Consider the following 24814-nt stretch of genomic DNA (forward strand, 5'->3'; position numbering starts at 1 on the left):
AGCCCAACATGTATAAAGAAATAGCTGATGTCTGTGGACAGAACAAAGAGCAGTAGTTTGCCTCAAAGAGGATAAAACATTTGGCTGTAACGCCAAAATGCCAATCAACTCTTGAATCAATGGAGCATCCATCTGTGTGGATGGTACGTGGGTTTTTCTGTTCCCAGAGGATGTTTTGGTTGACCTTCAAGTGATAGACTTTGACAATCATGACTGACTGCTGTTGAAGAGGTTCTCATTTCAGCTTGGGGCCAGTGTGGGGGAACAGTGTGCAACAGGAGGATGGTAACAAGCAAGCAGCCATACACCTGGCCCCTTTACTTTCTTAGCAATCCCAATCACTCTTTTTGGCCTGCTCCTTTTTTAGTTGTTTTCATCCACAACCTCACACTTTGCCTTAAACATGCTGTCAGTGTGTTTAATAGACTGGAGAGTGGTCATGGAGCAACATGCTTTTTTCGAAAAGAAATTTCCAAAAGATTCAGTGATGTTGACTATGGAAAAGACACACTGCCACCATTTGAGATGGCTGACATTGTCACTACTGATTAAATAAACTAAACAAAATTAATAAGTAGGGCTTTGGCTCATTAATGTCACATTTATCATAGTTTTACACCTGGTTATTCTTCTGTCTCTTAAAATATGACTTGGTCACATAAAATAAATGACCAGAGAGAGTTGAGTGGTGGCATCTGCTGCTTGTGGAACTACTTCTTTTAACATATGCAAATGCACCAACATACAAAAAATGAGCTAGAGGGTGCAGAGCTTAGGCTATTTTTTTTTAATTACATTTTAGTTCTGAATGTAAAATACATATTAAGGAAATTACTACTGAAATACCCTAGCAGACTGATTTGAATTTTTAAACCATTAATTAAAACATTTTATGGAACTGCCTAAAAAACACCTTAAAATTGGCAGGGACAGCTGGTGGCGATTATCTCTTCAATTGTCAGTTAATCGATCTGATTGTCAATCGTCAACTCTACAGACTGATTAATGTGGATTCACAGAAAATATGGAAAGCACACATTACAGTACAGACAAAGACACTCTATCAAGACTGTTCTGCATCAGGTGCTGAGCTTTTCTTGTTTAATGCCCCAACCAGCCCTATTAATCAAATGGCATTAGCCAAACCAGTCCTGCCAAATAGGCTTAATGGGAATACATATGTGTAAAGTTTTCTATGTTTAAATGCAGGTTATTTAAAATAAATGGAATTATCTAAAAGCCAACTTGTATAGTGGCTGGTTTTAATTAGATGTGTTATAGTGGATTGGCTTCTTTATCAAAAGGTATTGAGAGTGTAGGGGGGACCTCCTCTTCCTCCTCCCTTTTGGCTCCACCATCACAAGTAGAAAGAGCAACAAAGACTAGGCTTGTGTAAGAGACCTGTGTCCACCTAGTTCTCCCTCTTCCCACTCAGCAGTCACATGACTCTGTGTGAATGATTTCAGCCAGTAACTCCCCCCGCAACCAGCACACACATATTCACACAGACGCACATTCCCACTCACCCTGCTCCAAGCTATTTCAGGTTATTATTGACCACAGTATGGTTTAAAATAACTTTAATGAGCACGCATGATTATGTGTGAACTAAAAATACACACCCCAGCAGAGGGACACCTGTGTTTTTTTTTCTTTTATATTTCTCCCATGTAGTTGCACATTTGAGGGGAAGGGAAATGTTTCTCTTGGGATCTGGGACAGGTTTTCCTTTTATGAGTGTGTTTGATATTCGGGACATGCTCCGGCCTTAAGAGCTCCATGATTCATTGCAGGAGGCGACATTCGCCCATAGCAGAGATCCACGGCAGAGACTAATAATAGTCTAGCCTGACTTAGTATCCCATGCGACATTCTTAATGCTACCTAACACTCAGAAACTAGTAAAAGTTGTTTTGGAAAAATATAGGCTCTGATGTTTCTCCACTTGAAAAATAGAAGAAAGAGGGCAGCATCTTTTGACTGGGCTGAAAGTATCACAGCACAGAGGGCCCCTTTGTTTGATTATGAACCCATAAAATGGCACTCCTCCAATCTGGTAAAAGCGAGAAGGCTTAGGGAGAGCAAGAAAGCATCGGCCTGTTGCTGTTATTTTCATTTGTATTGATTGGTCTGTTTCATGGTATTAGAGATGTCCCTCATTTTTAATTAAAGTTCAGACATCCCTCCAGGACATTGAGGCCCACTGATAGCTAAAAGTGAATTGTACATTTTTTGCACATATTCTCTCTCTATCTCTCTTTGCTGTCACTTTATGTGTTTTTGTATGTCCTTATGTATGTCTCTCTCTTATTGTTTATCTTTATTTCTACATTGTATGCACTCTTAACAAAAAATGTGTGTATTCATTTAAACATTCAACATTGATGGCACCTTGTTGTCTCCTCCTCTAACCCAGATTTTTCTCCCTAAAGTTCTACTTATAAAAATTTCATCAAATCCTGGATAGAGGATAGTGCTGTCACATGGGGGCACTGTTAAGCTGTAAATTGCATCAGGATGATATAGGGCAGTGATATCCACACAAAATGGTTGCAGCAAATTCACCAATAAAACTCAGCACAATTATAGATTCCACCATTTTAATCTTTTTTCCTCCACCAAAAATGATATAACCTGAGAGGCCAGGAACTATATGATTTGCTGTATGTGTGTTTGTTTACCCTCATATGACTGTTGTTGTGTTCCACATTGTGATGGTTTTGTCATCAGGCAGGGGTGGGTATGTGTGGGTGGATGCACGTGCCATATGTGCCATCCCACTCTGACAATAATGTGTGATTATAATTGTGGTTTTGCACTGTCTTTCAGGCATATGGTATGTCTGTATTGCCTTTAAATCTGATAAAAGGCACACGGAGTGTGGTATACGAACGCCTTGAGAACACAGAGGACATTGATGATGTTGAACATCAGATAGAAAAGCTGAAATCCAAGGTTGGTCTCACAAAATCACACAAAGCACTGGCAAGACCTGACATAAACACACTGCTAAATGCACTGCAAATTATCCAAAAATAATGGAATAACTTCAAAACCTAGAAATGAAAAAACATAGACAATTATATTAATAAGTTACATCAATAAAAATGCTAGTACGCTGTTTCTTTTTTTATGCTTCAGTACAATCTGCAAAAAGTGTATAATCATGCGCTCATTCAAAAGTACATATGCATAGCCTCCAGCTGATCAGTCCCTCCTCCTTATCTTTCTGCCTAGCCGCTCTGTCTTTGCATGCAATTATTAATAGTTACCATTGTCCATATCAACTAACCTCTCAAATACAAGCAGCACAAACAGGGAAACACAAGCAAAGACATCTATTAGTTTCTATTAGTTGCCAGTAGCAACATGAAGTTGAATACGAAAGACCTGTGCATTCATTCCTCCTCTGTGTCCTGCATCGATGTATTTCCTGAAAATCAAGTATGACTATTATAGATTACATATACAGTTGTCATAAAGGAAGACTAATGTGCAATATAGGACACACACAAATGAGTTTCTTTTAATAGTGGAATTGCAATTGTATAAATGTTTATTTACAACTTGTAAATGAGTGTGTTGTAAATATATGCATTTTTTAAAAATGTGATTGGTTGTTTGTTGGTCTTCTCACCAGTGTAAAGATGGACGTCCCCTTTCCTCAAGGGACAGACACAACCTGCAGGAGCTGGAGGGCAAACTGCAGGTCCTCCAGCGCAGGGGGAGACACCTGGAAATTGCAGAGAGGAACTGCTGCACTAAAGTGGGCAGTGCTCTCAGACCTTTCAAGGTGAGTCTGCATTATGGAATTGGCTCCCATACACAGAAGTAAATTATATGTCCAGAATGGACTGTAGTGCATACAAAAGCAAATCCTTTCAACATCATTATTCATAATTTTGTGTTATGGCCTTGTTTTAATTGATTTTTGATCAGAGGTAGATTAGGCATTAGCCATGTTTCCTCGCAATAGTTGTAATGTAATTTAAAGATTCTTGTTCGGCCAAGTATCATGCCTTTGCTCATTTTTACTAGCTTAAGCGTCTTTCTCCCAAACTGTTTCTTTGTGCTCAAGTTCTAATCTGAACTGCTCTAGATTTACTTTTAGTTCTACTTTACACAACCGCATATTTACAGGATTCCCACGGGTAGTCTCTTCACCTAATTTACTCTGAAGTCTCTCAGGGAGTCTCACATTTCTCAGGCAGGATCTCATGGTTCCCCAGGGATAAACCAAAGCAACCACAAACTTCACTTTGATTTTACTTTTTCAGGTTGGGCAACCAATACCTGGACCTCATATATGGAATTTTGATATCTTTGCTCCAATATTCAGATTTGTTCAAGGGGTTTGGGAAAGGAGAGGGGGTATAACATCACTTGTTTAAGACTTAAATACATTTTTACCTTTTGGCACTTGCACTGGCACTTTTCATTGCAGACAAACATCTGGAGATGATGCACTGGTGAGCATTTACTGAAGATTTTCAGTGTGCAGCACAATAGTGGGATCCCTGACTAAAGCCTATACAGACAGGACCAGCAGAAAATAAGCTTGCAAAATTAAATACTTTTGCATATATCAGTTATAAACTGACATTTTACACAGTTTCCTACATTAGTTTGTGCAGCTTAAACCATCAAGATTGTGGAAAAAGAACGTCCTATAGGGACTCCTAACAGGTTACTGTATCCTTATCCCAAACCACTTGGTTAGCAGGGTGCAGCAGCTGTGATCATTAGCATCTTTGCAGTCAGCTGGTATAAACAGCATTTTTAATTATTATAATGGCTGTTTTGATCAATATGGCTGTCACTATTCTCAAACCAAAAACATTTTTACTTGTACTGATTTTATTGCACTATAGATTTAGTTACCCTTTAGAAAACAAGGTAACCACACTCTTTCTCTGAATGGTAAATTCTACTTAAAAAGGCACATAATTAGCCATGACGCATTTATGTTTTGCAGTTTATCTCTTTGCACCTTATGGACACCAATATTATTCATACACGTCTTGCTTTACTTGTAGAACAGATATTAGAAGAGTAATAGGACTGGCCAAAATGCAACTATAATGATTAACTGCAATACTCTCCACACCTTCCTGTTCAAATTTTACTTGACCTAATCCTCATGCACATCAAGGTACATTGCACTTTGTACATTGGGTGTACATTGTCCTTAGGTGAACATAATAGTATACTTAAGTATCCTCTCATCTTTCATGTCAAAAAGATAATTATCCTCAATTAAGCTATGCTTAAAACCATATTCTCTTGCTTCCATCACTATTAACGCAAATGAAGTATATTTTAAAACCTTTCTTCTTTGCTATTCTTAAATGCATTGATAATAGTGTTTGAAACATGACATACGTGTGCCACAGTGTACTGCATGTGAACTTGATTGTAACAAAATCTCAATTACACAAGCAACTACATACATTAAATGACTCCTATTGCCTTTAATCTCAGATAGTGGTTTGTTACTTTTGAATACAACCTTTCAGGTACCACTTGTATCATACTAAATACCATGAGATAACAAATTTAGCAAAAAAAGTACATTATATATGCATCATTTTACTTTCTTCAATAACCTAAGAATAATTTATTGTTCCAAGGGAGCAGGGCTGAGAGTAAGTGCAACACAAAAAGCACAGGTAACACAGCTGTAGGTGAAAGCACAATACTCATCCTCCTATTCATATTTTCCTTGACCTAATCCCATGTACATTGGATGTACATTGTGCTTACATCAACATAATAATCTGCTTGATTCATATTCCCTTATTTTCCATTCGTACACAATATAGTAATGGCGATTCACAGTTAAAATGGGTTCCACTGGTTTAATCACATTTTCTGTATTAAGGACAGGATGCGTCCCAACATCACTCTCCTAGTTCACATTTTACTTTCCCACTGCTATCCATTTTCCAGTATTTTACTGCGCTGCAGGCATGCCCAAACATTTTAAACCAGTGTCTGTAACAGTTTCTCTTTAACCAAGGGGGTTGCTGCTAATGACAGTCCCTAGACTCAAATTTAAACAGTAATGAGTTGGGAGATTTATTTACTGTATACTCAGGCACTGGTGTAGAGTGATAAGCCAAATGATTGTGATTTCTCCAGAGCAGTCATACCACTGTTTCTCAAACACATGCTGTCCCTTTTATCAACCCTGGTAGTTGGTGAAAATGACTTGCTGAACATGTGGAACACGTACAGCTAGAAAGTGCTTGGACCTCACAAAATAGTTATTGTGTTTTAATTGGATCATAAGATAGAGGTAAAAAAAAGAGGTTTGTCAAGCTGTTTTATGGTTGAAAAGCAATGCCACCTTTTCATTTAAGATATAAAAATAAATCACACCATTTCACGATTTTAAATCTTTTTTTCAAATGGTATAGCTTCCCCTTAGTATTTCACTTTTTGATAGCCAAAGTGTATTCACATAACAAACAGCAAAGTTAGGTCATCTCCTCTTTAGGCTTTTTTTGGTTCGTTTACCAGATAAGGGCAGTTTAATCAGTACACTTGAAGGACTGTGTTTTTCCTCCGTCTGGCCACCAAACTTAAATTGTTGTTCATATCAAGGCAATATAAACAATAATGATGAAAAAGTGTCTTGATCATTAGTTTCTTGATTGTAATTGATGCTTTGCGACAATCATTGAGAAATTACATTAAAAGATGGTTTGTCAAATCTAATTTGGTTGAATGATTGTTTTTTGTAATGTAAATTACTTTATTTTCTCATAATGGTTTGTATATAAGCACTGATAAGGATATCTCAGAGGTTCTAACATGCAAGAGTGAAAAAATTAATATGCTTTTATACTTTTTAAAAATTTATTCAGTTTTGTATGATCACTCATTTATCCTGAGACATGGACAGTTGTGTGATTAGTTTGTTAACTAATGGTCAGGGGCCAAATACCATGTTTTGTTTGTTTTTGTGCCATACAGCACTGGAGCATAATATATTTTAATTGCACTTTGTTGTGTTATATGTGTTCATTGGCTTTTTTTCTTGGCTATGGCTGGTATGAGCTATAAGTATAAAAGCCCCCTTGAAGGAAAATAGTTGATAGGTTTTATTGCCTTTTTGGCTGCCACCCACCTTTTTCCTCCCTGGTTGCAACCTTCCTACTCTGTCTGGGCTTTGCCATTGCTTCCCCCTGTCACCTTAGGCAAAAGTGCCAAACTGCGGCTGGCCAAGCCATATGGTCTCTCCTTGACAAAAGACATGACAGAAAGGTTATATCTGAAGACGCAGTTGATGCCTTTGAGAACATACCCTAGTCTTTATCAAGGTTCATTTATGGGGTTCACTATGAGTGCATATCCAGGCTGTCACTATATTTTATCATAATGTATTTATTTTGGGTTTTTTTTTTGCAGATATTGTTGGGCATTTTCTTTATTCTGGTTGCTCTGCTGTTCACTGTTGCCCTACTCATTTCAAAGTAAGTCATGATATGTCTTGTAACACTATAATTCTTGACACAATGCAGCTTACAATCTATGTCTCTTAAGGCAGGCAGTACAACAAAAATGGACAGTTCTAGTTATATATAATTGTAATTAGTTATAGTGTAAATAATTGTAAACAATTTTGTGGCTTCAATAAAAAAATTACCATTGGTTACCATTAATGCCTATTGTCATACCTAAATGTATATCTATTTTATGTGCTATAGACAAATTAACAATCTCTACTTAATTTACCATCAACTTGAAAGCAAAAACACAAATAATTAATTTTTTTATACAATTGTAAATACATTCAGGCATCAAGGGGTTAAAGTTTTTGTTCTGTGTGTTTCAGTCTGGATAAAGCTCTCCACTCTGCTGGCATCAGCTCTGGGTTCATAATCTTTGGCACCAACCTAACCAATCCTCTGAATGAACTTCTATTAGCCTTACAACCTGTGAGTATCCTCTCATCTCTCATGTCTAAAAGATGATTATCCTCAATTAAGCTATGCTTAAAGCCATATTTTCTAGTTTCCATCATCATTAACTGAAATGAAGCATAATTTAAAAGCTTAATTCTTGGCTATTCTTAAATGCACTGTTAATATTGTTTGAAACATGACATACGTGTGCTTCAGTATACTGCAGGTGAACTAAAAATGAAATAAATAAATCTAATTTACAAAAGAAGCTATATACATTGAATGACTCAAATTGACTTCAATGTCAATTAGTGGGTTGTCACTTTTAAATACAATCTCATAGGCACTACTTATATTTGACCAAATACCATACGATAACAAATTTGCAAAAAATTTGCCCATCGATGAATCCATACTTACAAGTGCATTTTGCATTCTCCAGTTATTCTGGAATAATTAAATGTTCCATTGGATCAGGGCTGATAGCAAATCCAACATTACCAGCACAGTTAGCACAGTTTTAAGTAGAAGCACAGTAGTGGTGAAATGACAATGTTAAAGGATAGTTGCTACACTCTAAAGGAAACCCTTACCTTCTACCTTTGTTAATAACAATGATTATCTTGCGCTGTGTTCCACACCACCAGGGTCTCCTAGCATACCTGAGAAATTTGTAGTTTTAAACCATAGTGATGTTTTTTCAGAGGAACTACTTTGTGATGTATTTTGTAAAAATGCTTTAAAACTAATCTAAAACCACTGCATGCTCTTTAGGAGGTGCTTATATTGTGCATTCAGTCAAGTTCCATTATGTACATTTCTCTGTGAAAAAAAAGCAGCCACTATCAGAGCCTTTATTTGTTAGTTACTCCCTTTTTAATTTTAATGTGATATTGCCCGGGGCTTTAAGCCACAGGTTGTTAAAAGATGAACCACTGACATTTTTAACATTTGGGAAACCTAGATATATGCAGTGTTATTAAATTACCAAAGCCTTATTTTAATGATTTTGAAAGTGAACTGTTGAGACTGACAGAATGCAAAATCACTGCCATTACTTCTTTCCTCCACGTCATTGCCACAGGTCTGCACATTCTGTTAAACTTAGTATGGTACAATAGATTTTAGAGAAAAAATGACTGACAGCTCAGCCCATTAAATAATTGCTTCATAGATAGTGGTATTGATTAAATGTCTTAAGGCAATGTTTAGAAGTATGACCTTGGTATTTAAGGAATTAAGTATACCATACTATGAATGGGATGTAGGGATCAGGTTTGAGGTTAAATCAGAATATCTCATCCTACAGAACAGAATCGATAAATATATGTTGCATGCACTGTTCATTCATGTCTAGGCTGCATCTTTAAGTAATCTGTTTACTTATTAATAGGAAAAGGTTTAGAATACAGTTGTTGGTCTTTAACAGTCTTGACAATGCATTGCACAGTGGCCAGCTTAGATGTGCCTTAGATTAATCAGGCTAGACCAAGTGGTATTGATGATAGTTGGTCATTAACAGCTCCAAGCATCCTTGAGAGGCAGCCAACCTGAACATTTAGCTCTGAAAACATTCTGACTTTATATGTCACTTGTATACGTAAGACATGTAGCTGACCTCTGTCCTTGGTATCACAGGTTTTTCCCCTGGATTATATCTTGATCACAGTCATCACCATGTACTTTGTACTCACATCCATGGCTGGCATTCGTAACATGGGCATCTGGTTCTTCTGGATAAGGGTAAGCATGTTAGCATAAAAATATGAATGTGCCATTAAATTGAACATTAACATTTTTTTAAATTAAATTTTCTTGTTTTTTGTTTTTCAGCTGTACAAAATAAGACCAAAGAGAACTCGTCCCCAGGCTCTTCTCTTCCTCTGTATGATTCTTCTCTTGATTGTCCTTCACACCAGCTACATGATTTACAGCCTAGCCCCACAATACGTTATGTATGGCAGCCAGAAATATCTTGTACAGGTGAGGAAAAGTGTTTGTGAATTTCTGTGTGTTTTGTCTCGCTGATGAGAGCTAGCTTTGACGATGGGGCTCTAACAATGGGTCTGTCAGTCAGTCAGTGGTTTCAAACCACTTTGGTTCAGCTGGGTGTCAGCAGCAGCATGGTCTCTACGGTCTGGTAGCAGGGCTTTTAGACTGTTGTTCCTCTTGGATTCTGTCTATCTGTATTAGACTGTGTGGATAATGTGTGGATCTGTTGTTTGACAGCCTGCCCCCCTCTCTCTCTCTGTGTGGGTGTGTGCATGTGGTTTAGATGCATCCTTGTGTCTGTGCTTCGTCTCAAAAGATCTTTTAAACATAATTAAAATGAACCACTCTGTGTTTGCTGAAACATCCTCTTTTTTAAAAGAGAGAAAAAACCTTTTTAAAACCAGCTCTGTATGACTCACAGGGTAAGCATGGCTTGTTCCTATCAACTGCTGTCTTTTCACCTACAGTATCTGAATATATTGTCTCATTTGGTGCTATTTATACCAGCCAAGCATATACACTGTGGCGTACATAGTAGCTAATATTAAATACCTTAAACTTAAGTCCCTTTAGATACATTAGTAATCTTTAAAGTTCTTCTAAGTGAAATAATGATTTAAATAACTGTAGATTACATCCTACTTGTCTGTGGTTGTGTTTTCTGGAATCTGAAAATCCTATATGTTGCTCTGTTAAAATCTGAATGATGTTTATTTATTCTATTTCTCTGTGGAAAAACTCCCAGCATCTTCTGGAAAACCTCCTGAAGATTTTTCTGTTACTTTGTAAAACTTAAGATCATTTTATCATTTATGAGTAAAAGGCTGTTACTGTTATGTATTTTAGATTTTCAGAGATTATGGTCTGTACCTTCTTCTCAAGCCTAAATCTGTTTGTACCGCATGAAGTAGTTTGTGGTGTTTCTTTGCTAAACAGATACATGCCTCTTGTGTTTTTTTTTTTGATCAGAGTCAGATGCCCTCAGCAGGTCCTACATCTGGGAATGCTACTTTTGGCACCACAAGGATCTGTGATGCTGACGCGCCTGAGGGTAAGTCTGTCATCTGTGCTCACGCAGTAAGGTAGCACCGGTCTAATAGTGAGATGTTGGAAGAACATACAACACATCATCAATGATTTATTCATCACAAGTCGAGTCTATACTAGAAGAAAGGAAAGGACAGTGTACAACCCGGCCATCTCGTGTAGAACACAGTTCAGTAATCTTTATCAGCGTTCATTATTCATTAGAGGGAATAATACCAAGGACAAACATTTACTAATGCAGTACATGGCCTCTTGCTGTCTCCATGCCAACGCTTATTACAGTAAATCAGCCATGAAAACACAAATGTATGAATGTACATCATACTAGTGAGCTTTATCATGGTAATTTATTCATTTGCCTGAAGAAGAAGAAGATATGATGCAACTGTTATATTTGAAAGCCAGAGATAGTTATAAGATAGATATATGTATATTGTATCATATGTGGATACATGATACTCTATATGTAAGTGTATTTCTTTCTTTCTTTGAGCGGTTACGTCATACTGAAGTCCGAGCATAAGCAATCATAGATGATTTACATTTAACTTGCTTGGCAGACACTCTTATACAAAGCAACTTACAAGTAATGTTAACTATCCATCCTGTGAAGGTTTAAAGGAAACAAAGAAGATTATAAACATAATTTAATTTTTGTTATACCTGTCATATCTCACATATCACCCCCATGTTTTCCCCCAATTCAACCACTTGTACATCCAGACTGAGTTTATCCACAAAGATAAGTCTATCTTTAACCTGTAGGAGTCTTTGGGCTCTTGCGCATGTTTGTGTTTGTTAGGGGAGATCTGTTAATGCAGTGGATAATTAATTTTTTATTCAAATGAATCAAGGTTGGAGGATAAATACTCTCCCAGAAGATGGATGAATTGGATCGCAATTAGAGTAACTAATGAGCATTGTTGGGTTTAAATGTCAAGTATTTATTTTGAAAAATGAAGTTCATGTGAAAACAGAAGAAAAAAGAAGTGAACAATTCTTATAGTCAGTTAAGTACATTTCATATATCCTAGTGTTATATATTCCATTGTAAATGTATCTTTTGACTGTGCCAAGTATTGTAGTGTTGTTCAGTTGTTCTTATGTGGGATTGCAGGAAGACAATGAGGTCATTTGAAAGCAATTTTTTTGTTTGTTTGTTTGTTTGTTTTTTTAGTCTGGTTGACTACAGTTTCTCTCTTTTTTTTTATTTTTTTTTATTTTTGGAATGACAATGAGGTATATAAACACAGCAAAGATGGCAACGATAGACATTATTGACTTGTTTTTCATGAATAATTTTCACTTTATCCAACAGTACCAAAATGCATTGAGACAGGGTAAGGCATGCAGAAAATAGAAAGATAAAGCAGATGCAGGAGATTAACTGCAGAGATTAAAGGCCAGATATCATTTGTTTACAGTAATCTGATATGTAGACACTTAACATTTAGCTTCTCTCCCACTTGTGGGAAAGCTTAACTGTTTTTTTACACATTGCAGCATATAGGCTTTACCCAAACTGATTACCTGATAGCTGTCTTAAGGAACCTATAAAGTTGATGTTGAACCACTGTAGACCTCATCAAAGATGCTGCTTCTTGTTGTTGTACCAGTTACATTGCAGTTATAGCATAGGAAGAGGTGGTAGATGTGCACAAGATATTGCTGCATTTGTTCACAATTTCTATAAGATAAGAAAAACTTATAGATGTCATATGCCTCAATTCAGAATGGTCTGTAAATCTATCTTTCTGTCTGTCTGTCCATCCATCCATTTGTCCGTTCTGTTACAGAAAAAGGCCTTATAGGGTTATAACTGTGTCAAATGTTTGTTGATTTAAGTGTTTCTATATAGAAAAAATTAGCTGAACTGAAAAAGAAATCTTTGTTATTAAGTACAATCATTTCAGAGACTGGAGCTAGTCTCCTGAGTGAAATGACACCTGTGGGATATCTTTAGAGTTATTTGCTGAACCACAAACTAAATCAAGAAAGAACCAGAAGTGATTAGCATATCTGATAGGGCTTTCTTCAGTGGATATTGGTGACTATATCAGGATTATACAGCATGCAAGTGCTAATGGACTAATGCCTTTGACATTTGAAAGAAGTGCACCACTTTGAGCCCTGTTCTGAATCAGTGGCACCTTGCACAAAAGACAGTCAGTGGTCAGGGATGCTATTTTTAAGGCCAGAAGCCCACGGCTAAGCTGAAGTATATTTAGAAACTGGTATGATTTGGCTGAATACATTAACAGTCGTGACCAGTCCAGTCAACTCTTCTTATCACACATAAAATTAGTGCTTTCGCATATTTATAATATCTTAATGGAGAGCAACTTCCAGGACACGACTATCAAGTCACCTGTGCAACTACAACAGTATCAACTAAATTTTAAGTGGGGAAAAAAAAAATAGTTTGGTTGCTTTTGATCATATTAACCTAAGTGATTAATAAGTTTGCATTTAATTAATCCAGCCATGTTTACGTATGATAATGACAATAAAGGCAATACTGCCAACATACAGTAATTACATAAACTGACAATCCCCCATAATACCCTTGTTTACATTATTATTCAGACAGAATTGTGGAAATTAATTAGTTTTTCTTTGTTTGGTCGTTTGTTTTTCCTCAAACAAATAATTTGTTTCCTGTTCCATGACTAGATTCACCCGTGATTCTGCACCACTCTGTCATTTTGTTTATTGCAGCATGGAAGTTGTATTGTATCTGACTAGAAGAGAAGTTATAGATATCTCTTGATGTTGAACTTGATTAAGTAGGCGAGGTACAATCAAATGTGTTCCTGGCACCACAGGACCCTCAGTTGGTAAGACCAGAAATCTGATTTGTCCATGTAGTGTTAATTACTGAGGACATTTACAGAAAGGTTTTGGCGCTCTCCAGTTTTGTCATACTGAAGAGGCCATGGCATCAGAGTCACTAGGACAAAAGCCAGCAGTATTTTTTCTCTCTTTTTGACCAGCTTAGGGAAGCTGATCCTATTTTGCCATCTTGGAAATGGCTGCTACTTTCATAACAGCCGTACCACCCACCATGAGGAGGAGGAAGTGTCAAGCAGAGACAACACATGCGACTGAAGGGGAATACAATCAGAGGCTTACTAACTGATATACTGTAGAAAGTAACAGGTTACATATTTCATTTGTGTGGTGAAAGAGAACAACTCTTTCTTTCCTAATCTGCACAATCAGCTTTTTTTCTTAAAGGAGGGAGAAAAAACTTCAGCCAGCCTTGATATGGAGTAAATGGCTACTTGCCAGTCAGTAAACCAACCAGCTCATCTGAACATACTTCACTAATCTGTGATGTTTGATCATTTGTACTGAGTGTCAACTGGAACAACTGAAGTCTGAAAAGTCACAATGTTTAAATAGACCCAATATACTAGACAAAAACTGATGATCTGCTGGTAATAAATGGGAAAAACATTTTTGTAATGTTACATATATATATATATATATATATATATATATATATATATATATATAGTCCAGTTGTGTTTACGCAACGCAACAATACCTAAGAAGAATGTGAACATGGATACAGTGTACAGCAACTGTTCACATTCTCTAACCTTGACCCTAACCCTTATTTCATAGACATCTGTTACAGAAGGTTGGCATAGTCTATATTGTGTATTGAATGCTGGTTGCATTCGAGTAAGCTCCAACATTTGTATCAGATCCAAAGCCACAGCATTAAACCAGGCAGTGTGCTATATTGGTTTTTTTTTGTAAACACAGAAATAGTATTCTTCATGCCATGCCTCCTGAAAGGAAAAAAATATCATTGTAGCATGACCAAGAGATTCACAAACATGGATTTGAATTGACATTCATTTAGTCTCTAAATTTCAGGCTCCTGTCTGTGGATGTGAAAAATAAGAATGAGAATATACTGTGGTAGAAAATAGCATCAACCACAGAACAGGGAGGGCATCACTTCGTAATAACCTTTAGTGTGACACTGGATCAAAAGGCAGCTGAGACAAACGTGGGTAGAAGTCAAGTTGGTGACTGATTGGCCAGTTGGTCACAGTGGTGTAATGACACTAACATCTTGGTGAGCAGGTGCTCAGTGCCAAGCTCTCCATTATCTATTCCAAGGTCATTACCGCAGCATTACTCATTTACTCAGGATAATGGAAAATGAATCCAAGTTGCCATGGCCTCAGACAACCTGAACCCTAAAGTCTTTTTCAATATGTGATTTAACACAGGTTATGAAGGTTTTTTCAGGAAAAGTGGAATCTGAGTTCCTTATGTGCATTATTCAAAGTTCTACTATCAGGACCTCTGTACAGTACTGACACTGCTTTCCTCTTTACTTTAGCAGCTAATCAGGGAAAAGTTTCATCTTCGTCCATTTAATTTTATATTCATACTCTCTCAAGCAGTTGGCACAAACTTGGACCCTTGCAGCACTAAATCTCTTCAAGTTTGGTTTTAGTACATTAAATCACTTTATTTTAAAGTTCTTTCAATACATAATTTTATTAATGAATTAAGTTTTATTTTTTTATGGCTTCATGAGGCCTGGATGAAACCTGAGGAATTCTCAGCGTTAGACGAGACTGCTATTTCAAATCATTCTTATCACCATGATGCTCAAGCTGCTACTTCTGGTGGGGGAGCTGCTTTGATCATAAACTCAAACTGGCATCTAAGTTCATCTACATCTACCATCTGCCTTTGTGGGATAAAAATTGGAAGTTGTTTTTTTTTTTAATGATGGATGATATGATGACCTACATTTGAAGTGTTGTTTTGTTCTTTTTCTAACTGACAGTTGTCTGATTGTTCAGAATCTCAATAATGTGAATAATCAATCAGACCTCTTTAAATTTGCCTCATCCCATTTATTGATGCATTTGATTTTATTTCATTATGACTGCTCTCATCAAAGATTTATCTGTCTTCATGTCCATCCCTAATGATCGCTCCCTCGCCAAAGAAATGAACTAATTAATAGTTTATTGCTGTTAACGCCTCCATTGTTACATCAGCAACCCCATTATTGGTTAGATTAGTTCCCTTGACAGTCTAACCACTGATTTTAATGACATTCTGTTCACAGCTCTCCTTACTCAGTTCGACTCTGAAAACCCCCAGTGCATTGTGTAAAGGCATATTTAAAAAAAAAAAACAAAAAACTAGTATAATAGCCTAAGGACAATAGTATAAAAACACTTTCTCTGCAACAAGGAAAGTTTATTTCACACTTAGAATCAATAAATCCAACCCAAATGACACCATATCTCTATTTACCAATAAATGCCCTCTGGGTCATTGCTCCATTTTTTTTGCTGATGATTTTCTTGTTCTTTTTCACCTGTAAGGTTGATGCTGTCAGAGACAAAAAATATGGTGTAAGACCCCTGAAGCCCACCTCATCCTGTACAAATATCTTGCTGGGGGAATTTTAACTGTGAGGAGGTCCAGTTTTTACCATGGAAGACATTTCACATTATTTCTAGTTTGAATCCCAGTGATGAAACTTCTGATACAAAGGAGCATTTTCACACTATGGACTGCTGTCTGTTTCCTAGCAACTTGCCAGTTTCCACAGTATTGTTTTACAGAGCTTCAGGGGGGAAGATGGTCATAATTTTATGTGTTGCGTCTGAGATGTCAGGTGCCTGAGCAATTTGCAACAGGAGACTCCCTCAACCCCAACACAAATTAATAGCAATTTTCTTTGCATCAAGGGGATCATCATCAATTTGCATTGCAATGGAATATGTCAATCAAAAGTTATTCTCCTGAAAGAAAAATGTCCATCGTGTAATCCACAGACACCACTTACCTATTCTTTGAAAATGCATTTTTAAAGAATACCTGTTTGCATGGAACTGTGTCAAAAGACCTTCACGGTTAAAAAAACACCTAGATGAGTGAAATAATGGAGCATTTAGCTAAAGAGCCAGCTCTTTCCCTCAGGTGTTGGTTGAGACCAAAACCAGCCACAAACAGAATGAACAGTGGATGTCTAACTGTCAGGATCCCTGAAACCATAATGGGAGGGCTTTTCACAATTTCTATGATTGTGTTATGGCCTATATTAGTACTTCTGATGAAATCAGTTTTAGAGATGCAGCTGCATCTTGAGATCATCAAATGATGTGGGTGAGTAAAATAATTTACTCACAGGCACTCATAACAGAAAACAAGATCCAGGTTGTAAATGGCTGCAATTTTTTCTTGTGGCTTCCTGTTAGTATAATCAGTGTTTTAGGTTAGGTCAAGTTAGGTTACTTCTTCTTATGTTGTCTTTTGTGTCTGCATCTGGAGGTTTTGTGAGCACTACTAAAATGGATTTTCTTTGCAAGTGAATAAAAAATAAATAAAATTTTGCACTGAGAAAAAGATGCTTTTGGTGAACTTTCATCGACAACACTAATAGGAGAGGCCAGAGATTTGAAAATAGTTCTGTTGAAAGAACATCAGCATCCTCAGAGGACATTGGAATGAAAGTGCCCCATTGCTTTTTAGATGGAGAGAGAGTAAAAGCATACAGTGTAGGTACACAAGTGCTTGCTGATAGAGAGGCTTTCACAAAGAACACAGCGTGTGGATGTGTGTGCGCATCCAGGGTTTTATGCATGTATTTGTGTTTGAACGCAGGGATGAAAGTTATACATAATGCATCATGCTACACAGGGCAGCACTCACCCGGGTATCATGAGTCAAGGTGAAATTACCTGCTCTCACACACTGCCCCATGCTCTTATCAGGGAATGGTAATGATTTCAAGGTGAAGCAGGTCAGTGGCGTACATGATAATATATTTAGGCAGACCACTGTTGTGAACCATCTGCAGGTCCCACTTGGAGCCCTGCAATTCGGGTGAGCAGCTGGAGAGCTACAGATGGCTGAGGTAGGGGAGGAAAAGAGTGGGGTCATGGGGATGAAGATAGACTTGCTTCTTCAATTATCTGTTGATCCTGGTGAAGCAAAAGCTGATTGTTGGTACACCCTCAAAGCTCCCGCGGGTCCGCTCTATCAAATCTTCATTATAGATGAAACAGTACAGACCTGGATTTTCCTTTCTTCCCTTCCCTTTTTTTAGATTCAACACTCTAGAGGGTTAAGCTTTTGAAAATACTGACTATAATGAATAATTTCCAAACCACACTGAGTTATTGCTGTGGACCTTGATGTCATGTAGCTTGGTATAAGTCTGATTGCACTGTTCATGGGGTTCAAGTCAGTGTGAAGATCTGTGTAAGAAACAGTGTGATAGGAGCAGCTCAGCAGGGTTAGCGTTAATGCTCCAGATGGCTCCCTAACATAGCCAGACAGTGCATTTCGTCCTCACTTAAGCTTTGTGGACTTTCTCCCTTGCCTTGCTCTGTTGACATTACAGAAGTCTGATTAAAAGTGTATTGAAATATTTGTCTTTTTATTGCTCCAGTGTGCTAAGCTAATCAATTCATGTGATCAGAAGGGAACCATTTTCCCCCCTCCATTTCTTCCTGTGTTTTCACACAAACAGAACTGGAGCACTGAGGAGAGACCCAGACAGACTGCACGCATATCATTGGCACTTTCCACATTTGACGTCATCAGCATTTCCCATGCCTGCCAATACCCATTCATGCACATAAAGGGGAATGACTCAGCTTAAGAATTCTTGTATTGTTTCTGCCGTCTGTGCCAGTCAGATCAATAGCAGTATCAGATCTGTCAAGTGGAGAGCTAAGACTCAAAGGTAATGTCACCAGCATAAAGCACAGAGCTGCAACACAGACAAAGAAACCAATTGGATTTTATAAGCAATAAATGACTCCCTTTCCTCAGGTTTTTGGTTTTGATGTGTTCATGTCAATGATCACGGTGCTCAGTCAATACCAATCGAGCTGTCCTTGGTCATAGTAAAAAAAAAAAAAAATGGCTCTGGAGGAGCACTACAGAATGAGGTTGTATAATGTGCTCCCTGAAAATGGCAGCATTAGAAGTGTCAGGTTCAAAGTGGTTTATTAAATAGATAACTACTGTGGAACATATTGCTTTTTTACTCCTTTCATCTTTCATCTTTTTATAATTTATGGAAACTCCGCCTTGCATTCACCTCATGACATCAACAAAAAGAGAGAAATTTGAAAGTTTCCTTTGATTAAAAAAAAAGAAAAGTTAATGATGTGCTGTTTGGTAAATGCAGTTAGCAGGTGTGTGAAGCTTTTTAAAATTTTGTGGTGGACTTCCAGTCCACACAAAAGGACACTGCAGGTGAACAGATATGTCCTCTAAACTGGCTTATTCATGATTATGGCTGCACTTAGTTGAAGGTTATCAAAAGGCACAGGCAAACTGATTTCAGATCTCTGTATGTGGCTGTCTTACTAATTAAAAGGAACAATGAGATAGCTTGGGCATATTTTGAGGTTGGAAGAGCCTCAACATATACAAGGATGTTGCTTTAGATCTTATTGAATGTTGAAGGACACTAATCATCTGTGTATGTGAGTACTTTACAGTCTCATTTTCACTTCATGTAATTTGAAAACCTGAGAGGGTCCCAAGTGAAGTTGCATCTCTCCTACCTTATCAGAGAATTGCGGTTGCCTTCATAACCCATAACTTATGGTTCACTGTCTTCACAATTTGTTGGTGTCGTCTTGCATGTCCTTGCTTTTACCTTTTGCCTTTTCAATGTGTGATACTGGATATATTTGATGCAAGCCTCCATTAAATGTTACATCATTCCAGTTTTATCCATTGGTTATTCACATTGACAGTGACATGGCTTTCCTCTTTTCTGAAGACCTTTTTAGTTACAGTGACAAAATTTCCTGAGGCACTGCTCCATGTAGTAATAGCCTGTTTTTTGGTTTTAAAGCGTGTACGTACCCCTTTTAAACACAGATGTAAGATGTAAGTGCTACACTCGTGCAGTTATAAACACTGTAGCAATAGATATGTCACATTATATTTTTCCAGATCATAGTCCACACCACAGATAAGTTACCTCTTGTATTTCTCCTCTTTTTTCACTCCTTTTTTACCTGTTCCCAGTTACTCTTCTCCTACCTTCTGCCTCAATCATCAGCCATGTTGTGGAAGGAATCCTTTTTTTTTTTTTTTTTTTCTACTTTGTATGATGATTCCTTCTTGCCTTCCTTCCCTCTGTCAAGAATTTCTGTATCAATAAATCTGTAGTAGATACAACTACTGCAAATTTATGAATTCAGATCCCAGTGAAAATACCTCCTATGTTGGAAAAGAGCATGAATGAAAAGAGTCCATCTTTCTATGGAAACTGTAGTACTAAGTTTTCATTCTATACTTGTCACAGGTTTCAAAGCTGAAACTATTTCCTACAAAATTGCATGTTCATTTTATTATACCTTTTCTATCTTTTTGAGTTTTGATCCTTAAAAATTACACATATGTCTGTTTTCTAAGAATACCAGCCATGGAAAAATATATATTCAAAACTAAATTTGAGTTTATAAAAATTCTAAACTCAGGTTTACTTACTTGGCTGTTCCCAAAGGTCTTAGCCACATCCCTCAGCCTTCCGCTGAAGGAATAGCTAAGAAGGGGAATAATGAACCTCTATGCCTCAATGCAGTGACAATATTTTAAACTCTACTGCTTTTTGGGAACAACATTAATAATTGTGCATCCTGCTGAGATAGCACAAGTCCATGACAGTTTCTTGGGTTTTTAAAGCCACTTGAGTAACAACAGTTTTTCCAGACTTTAATGTCTTGTTTTTTATTTGAAAATATTTATCTATTTATCTGTCTCATGCACAAACTTTTTACTTGAAAAATACTAATGGAGTGGAAACAAATTGCTATTCCACTGTGAAACAAATACTTGGTGGAAACTACCTTGTTGGATTCAAAATATGATCAACAATCAACCACCAGGTGTTGAATACAGAAGTGAACATGCTGGTATTGTACAGATTAAATTATTCACTTTTGAATGCTCTTTGTCTTTAATTGTACTTTTTTTGTGTTAACTTGTGCACACTTATAACAGATTTAATAAAATGTTCTTGTGTTTTCTCTGTCCCTTTCAGACCAGTGCACAGTGACAAGATCTTATCTTTTCCTCCACAAGTTCTGGTTCTTTAGTACCATCTACTACTTTGGTAACTGGGCCTTTATTGGGGTAAGTCCAGGAATGTAAATAAAATTACCTGATCTTGATTTAAAGGAAGGGTGCTTGGAGGCAAAGGAGCTCAAACAACTTGGTCTATCTCTTTCTCTCTCTCTCACTCTCACTCACTCACTCACTCACTGTCTCTCTTTTGGCAAATGTGAATCACAACAGTGCATTTAGTTATTTTGTATCTTTTGAACAATAAAACATTTACTGCAAGAATATCTATAAAATAAACATTTCATTTAGTTAAAGAGTATTTTCTTCGGGGAAGAGCGTGAGAGCAGGAGCACATAATTTAATTTCTATTCAGAAAAAGGTTACTGGAAAATGATTTTCCAAGACTGCACACAGCTAATCTCCTCAGCAAAAAATATTTAATAGCCTCTTCCCTGGGTGCTCATGATGCATTCTATCAAATGATCCTCCTGAAATATTTCCTAATGTGTGCTTTGGTTATTATTTTTAGGCTTTCCTCATTGGTCTGGTGGTGTCCTGCTGCAGAGGGAAGAAGTCTGTAATCGAAGGAGAGGTGGAGGCCGATGACTCAGACATAAGTGATGATGAATATGTGCACTGAAAATCAGCATTCGTTGATCGGGTTTGTAGATATGCCAACCATAACTTAAAGAGACTAGAAAGTACAATTTCCTAAACAAATAAATGACTGTCAGTAATTCGTCATAATTTAATTTATTGGTTTTTAGGAGTTATTGCAGTGGTGTCTTGTGGATTCCAGCCTTGTTTTGAGTTGATGCGTCCCTCCACTTAATGAGGCCGCTCAGACTGATTGTTGTGTCTTCCTCAGTCGATATTATTGATGACTTTGGGATTCTGGGAGTGTCCTCCAACTCAATCCTACCTGGAGAATTCACTTCTCAACAGTTTGTAGTTGACACAAATTGGTCATATATCTACTGAAGGAGACACACACTTTTGCAGCAGCAGAGACAGAGTCAGATGCTGCTTCAAAACTTTATGTCTAAGCTTTATTTGGAGACAGAGCTTAGACATAAACTCAGTTTTTTTCCACTCTCTAAGCACTTTCTAGACCCTTTAAATGGATACTTTATGACAATATCTATAGTTGGCTTTAGTATACCTTTTAAGATGAAGTACTGAAAACAGTTGAGGCTACATGAATTGTTCTGCTTGCTTGTTTTCTGAAAAACTAATTGATATAAAAAAGAGGATTCAGTAGTGCTGACAGCAGTAACATTTTCAAAGTTTATTTTGCTTGTTCTTGTCTGAGGTTGAATATATTGCTAGTGGATTTGCTGCTTTTTCTTTCTGCATTTAGTTCTTTGCAGTATCAGACCATTATTTAAGCAATTGCTACTGTACTTGCATACCTACACTGTGTGAAATGTAAAGGACCAATTGCAGCCGTTGTATTCTCAAGGTTTCAGATATTCTTGGTTTTTAATTAAATAGGTTCATCAGCTTTTTGCTCTCTGTGTTGGAAGAACGTGAGTCAGATAGGGAACAAAAATAGCATTAATCAAAGATATGGGTGTAATTTTCTTTTAATTAAGGATACTTCTCGTTTTTGCCAGGACTCTTGAGTTTATCAGCAGCAGGCTTGTGACATAGAGCTATTAATGGCTTTTTTGGTCATATTTTTCCAGTGTATTTAGCCATCTGTGTCAAAATGAAAACAAATTGTTGAGTAACTAAAAATTAACAAATTAATAGAAAATATAAATATGAATGCCATTTTAAAAAAACTTTGGAAACCAAATGTTAGTGCCTCATGAATGTATGGTACCATGATGGGCACACACTACTATATATGCTACCCTAAGTTAGCATCATGGAAATCAGCCTGAATCTTACTTTTTCTTTATTGCGTTGAGATATTAGTCTGGGTTACTGTCACTGAGAATCAGTGGAGACAGCAGCTGGAAATGTGGTTACATGATGATCACAGTGGGCTGCATGCTGTTGTGGAAGTTGTGATGAATGATACCTGTATTTAAAGAAATAAAACAATTTTAAACACACTAAGGAAATACATATCCTTCTAGTTCCAAATATCTCCAACCCTTCTTTTCACCCCTGCGACTAACAGAGTACATGGTACTACATGTCTAATTAACTACTTGCTAACCCTCAGCCATTTCATCCTTTCAAAGTTTCAGAATGAGTTAAGTTCTACAATTCTTCTTTATGAAGCCAAGAGTCTGAGTCCTTTTCTGAGGTTGAGACTTTTTCTTCCAGCAGTTTGGGGAGAATCTTTTCAGCAAGTGAGCCAGTTTGAGTCGAAACCATCCGTGGCCATTTTCATTACCTGTCAGTTCCTGCTATTAAATACAACCCCATGAAACATCTCATCATTCCTCATATTTCTGTCAATGAAACATATTGGCTGTGTGGTCTCTCTTGAGTCTTATGAAATATCTGTCTCTAGTGCAAAATTTGTGATGAAGATAAAATAACATTATTCTTTTTCGTGCAGTATTTATCTTGATTAATCCCTGACTGTAACGAGTGCTGTGACAAAACTATAACCATAATGTGGTCAGAATCTGCTAAATCTGTTTAGGAGCTGCACAGTTCATAACCACAATCAGTAATTCTTTGAGTGAGAAAAGTATACTCTTCTGCTCAGAGCTGAGGCTTTGACTCGCAAACAAGTTTTAGAGTAATAAGGATGTGTATTAAATTAAACTGACAGTTAAATACATCCCTCCTTGGATTAGCATGTAACTACTCAGTGCTTGTTTCGGGTGGATTTACATGACATTTTGTGTGCATGTCCAATTGGAGTTTGTGCCATGCATACCTTGTCATAACTATTGTGCAAGCCTGCTTTGAGATAAGCCATTATGTGATATGCCACCCCCACATACACTAATAAACCAAATAAGCCTTGAGCCAAAAACATGGAGCCCTAGAACTCTAGCAGAGAGGATTGTGTGATCAACATGTCAGATCGGAGGATTTGTGCTGTTCAGAGTGCAGCTTTTCTTGTCATCCCAATATTTTCCCTCCTTCCTGCATCATTTCCATGCCCCTCTTGCAAGTTTGTTTGGGAACAATGAAGACGTCTTAATGAATAAATTAATGAATTAGTTGAGAAAAAATATTTTTGCAGGGAGTGATAACATTCTTAAGATCTGTCTAAGGGCCATACATAACAGATGCATTTGATTTTGTCACAGTCTGTACAAAATTGATGTAGTAGTAAACCTAAATATAAACAAATAAACAACAAATTACTACATACAGTAGAACTCCAGGTTTTGTATACACATCATTGCTGCCATCTAAGCAGTTCTGGCTAACTGTTAACACCTATCAAATTTACAGGGACGCTCCATGATGTACATGGAAGATTTTAAACCTGCCCATCTAATTGTTTTAGGACTCAGGGGTTCTTGAGAGAGTTTCAAATCATTTTAAATCAAAGAAGTTACTAAATCTCTAAGTTGCTGAATAAGCAGTGTGGTTTCAGACTTTGAAAGTTCATTTGAAACCTTACATCCCAGTTTGTATCAGGCCTGATTCTGCTCATTAGTGAAACAGTGAAAATAATTATCCTCTCATAATTTTATGTGATTATCTAATATCACATCTCCAGAAACTAAAAAACAAAACCTAAAAACACCCCTGTTGTTTGGGCCTCTGACAGTAGATGAAAGTACTGTGTTTCTCTCTGGCAATCCCTGTTTTTAAATAAGCCAGAGATGATTGTGCAGAGTACTGCAGATACCAGA

General features: G+C 37.0%; 1 protein-coding gene across 1 annotated transcript in view; it reads left to right on the forward strand.

Annotated features, from left to right (window-relative positions):
- The window catches only part of lmbrd1 (LMBR1 domain containing 1), a 50428-nt gene extending 27332 nt beyond the window's left edge, over positions 1–23096 (forward strand). The window contains exons 8-16 of the mRNA XM_018693244.2: positions 2830–2955; positions 3641–3793; positions 7414–7478; positions 7841–7943; positions 9549–9653; positions 9744–9893; positions 10872–10953; positions 21013–21104; positions 21565–23096. Of these exons, the coding sequence (XP_018548760.1) occupies positions 2830–2955; positions 3641–3793; positions 7414–7478; positions 7841–7943; positions 9549–9653; positions 9744–9893; positions 10872–10953; positions 21013–21104; positions 21565–21675 (987 nt within the window). The 3' untranslated portion in view covers positions 21676–23096. The remainder of the gene's footprint in view (positions 1–2829; positions 2956–3640; positions 3794–7413; positions 7479–7840; positions 7944–9548; positions 9654–9743; positions 9894–10871; positions 10954–21012; positions 21105–21564) is intronic.
- Positions 23097–24814: the final 1718 nt, after the last annotated feature.

The sequence above is a fragment of the Lates calcarifer genome, linkage group LG16_LG22, assembly GCF_001640805.2.
Source record: "Lates calcarifer isolate ASB-BC8 linkage group LG16_LG22, TLL_Latcal_v3, whole genome shotgun sequence".
Taxonomy (NCBI): Eukaryota; Metazoa; Chordata; class Actinopteri; family Centropomidae; genus Lates; species Lates calcarifer.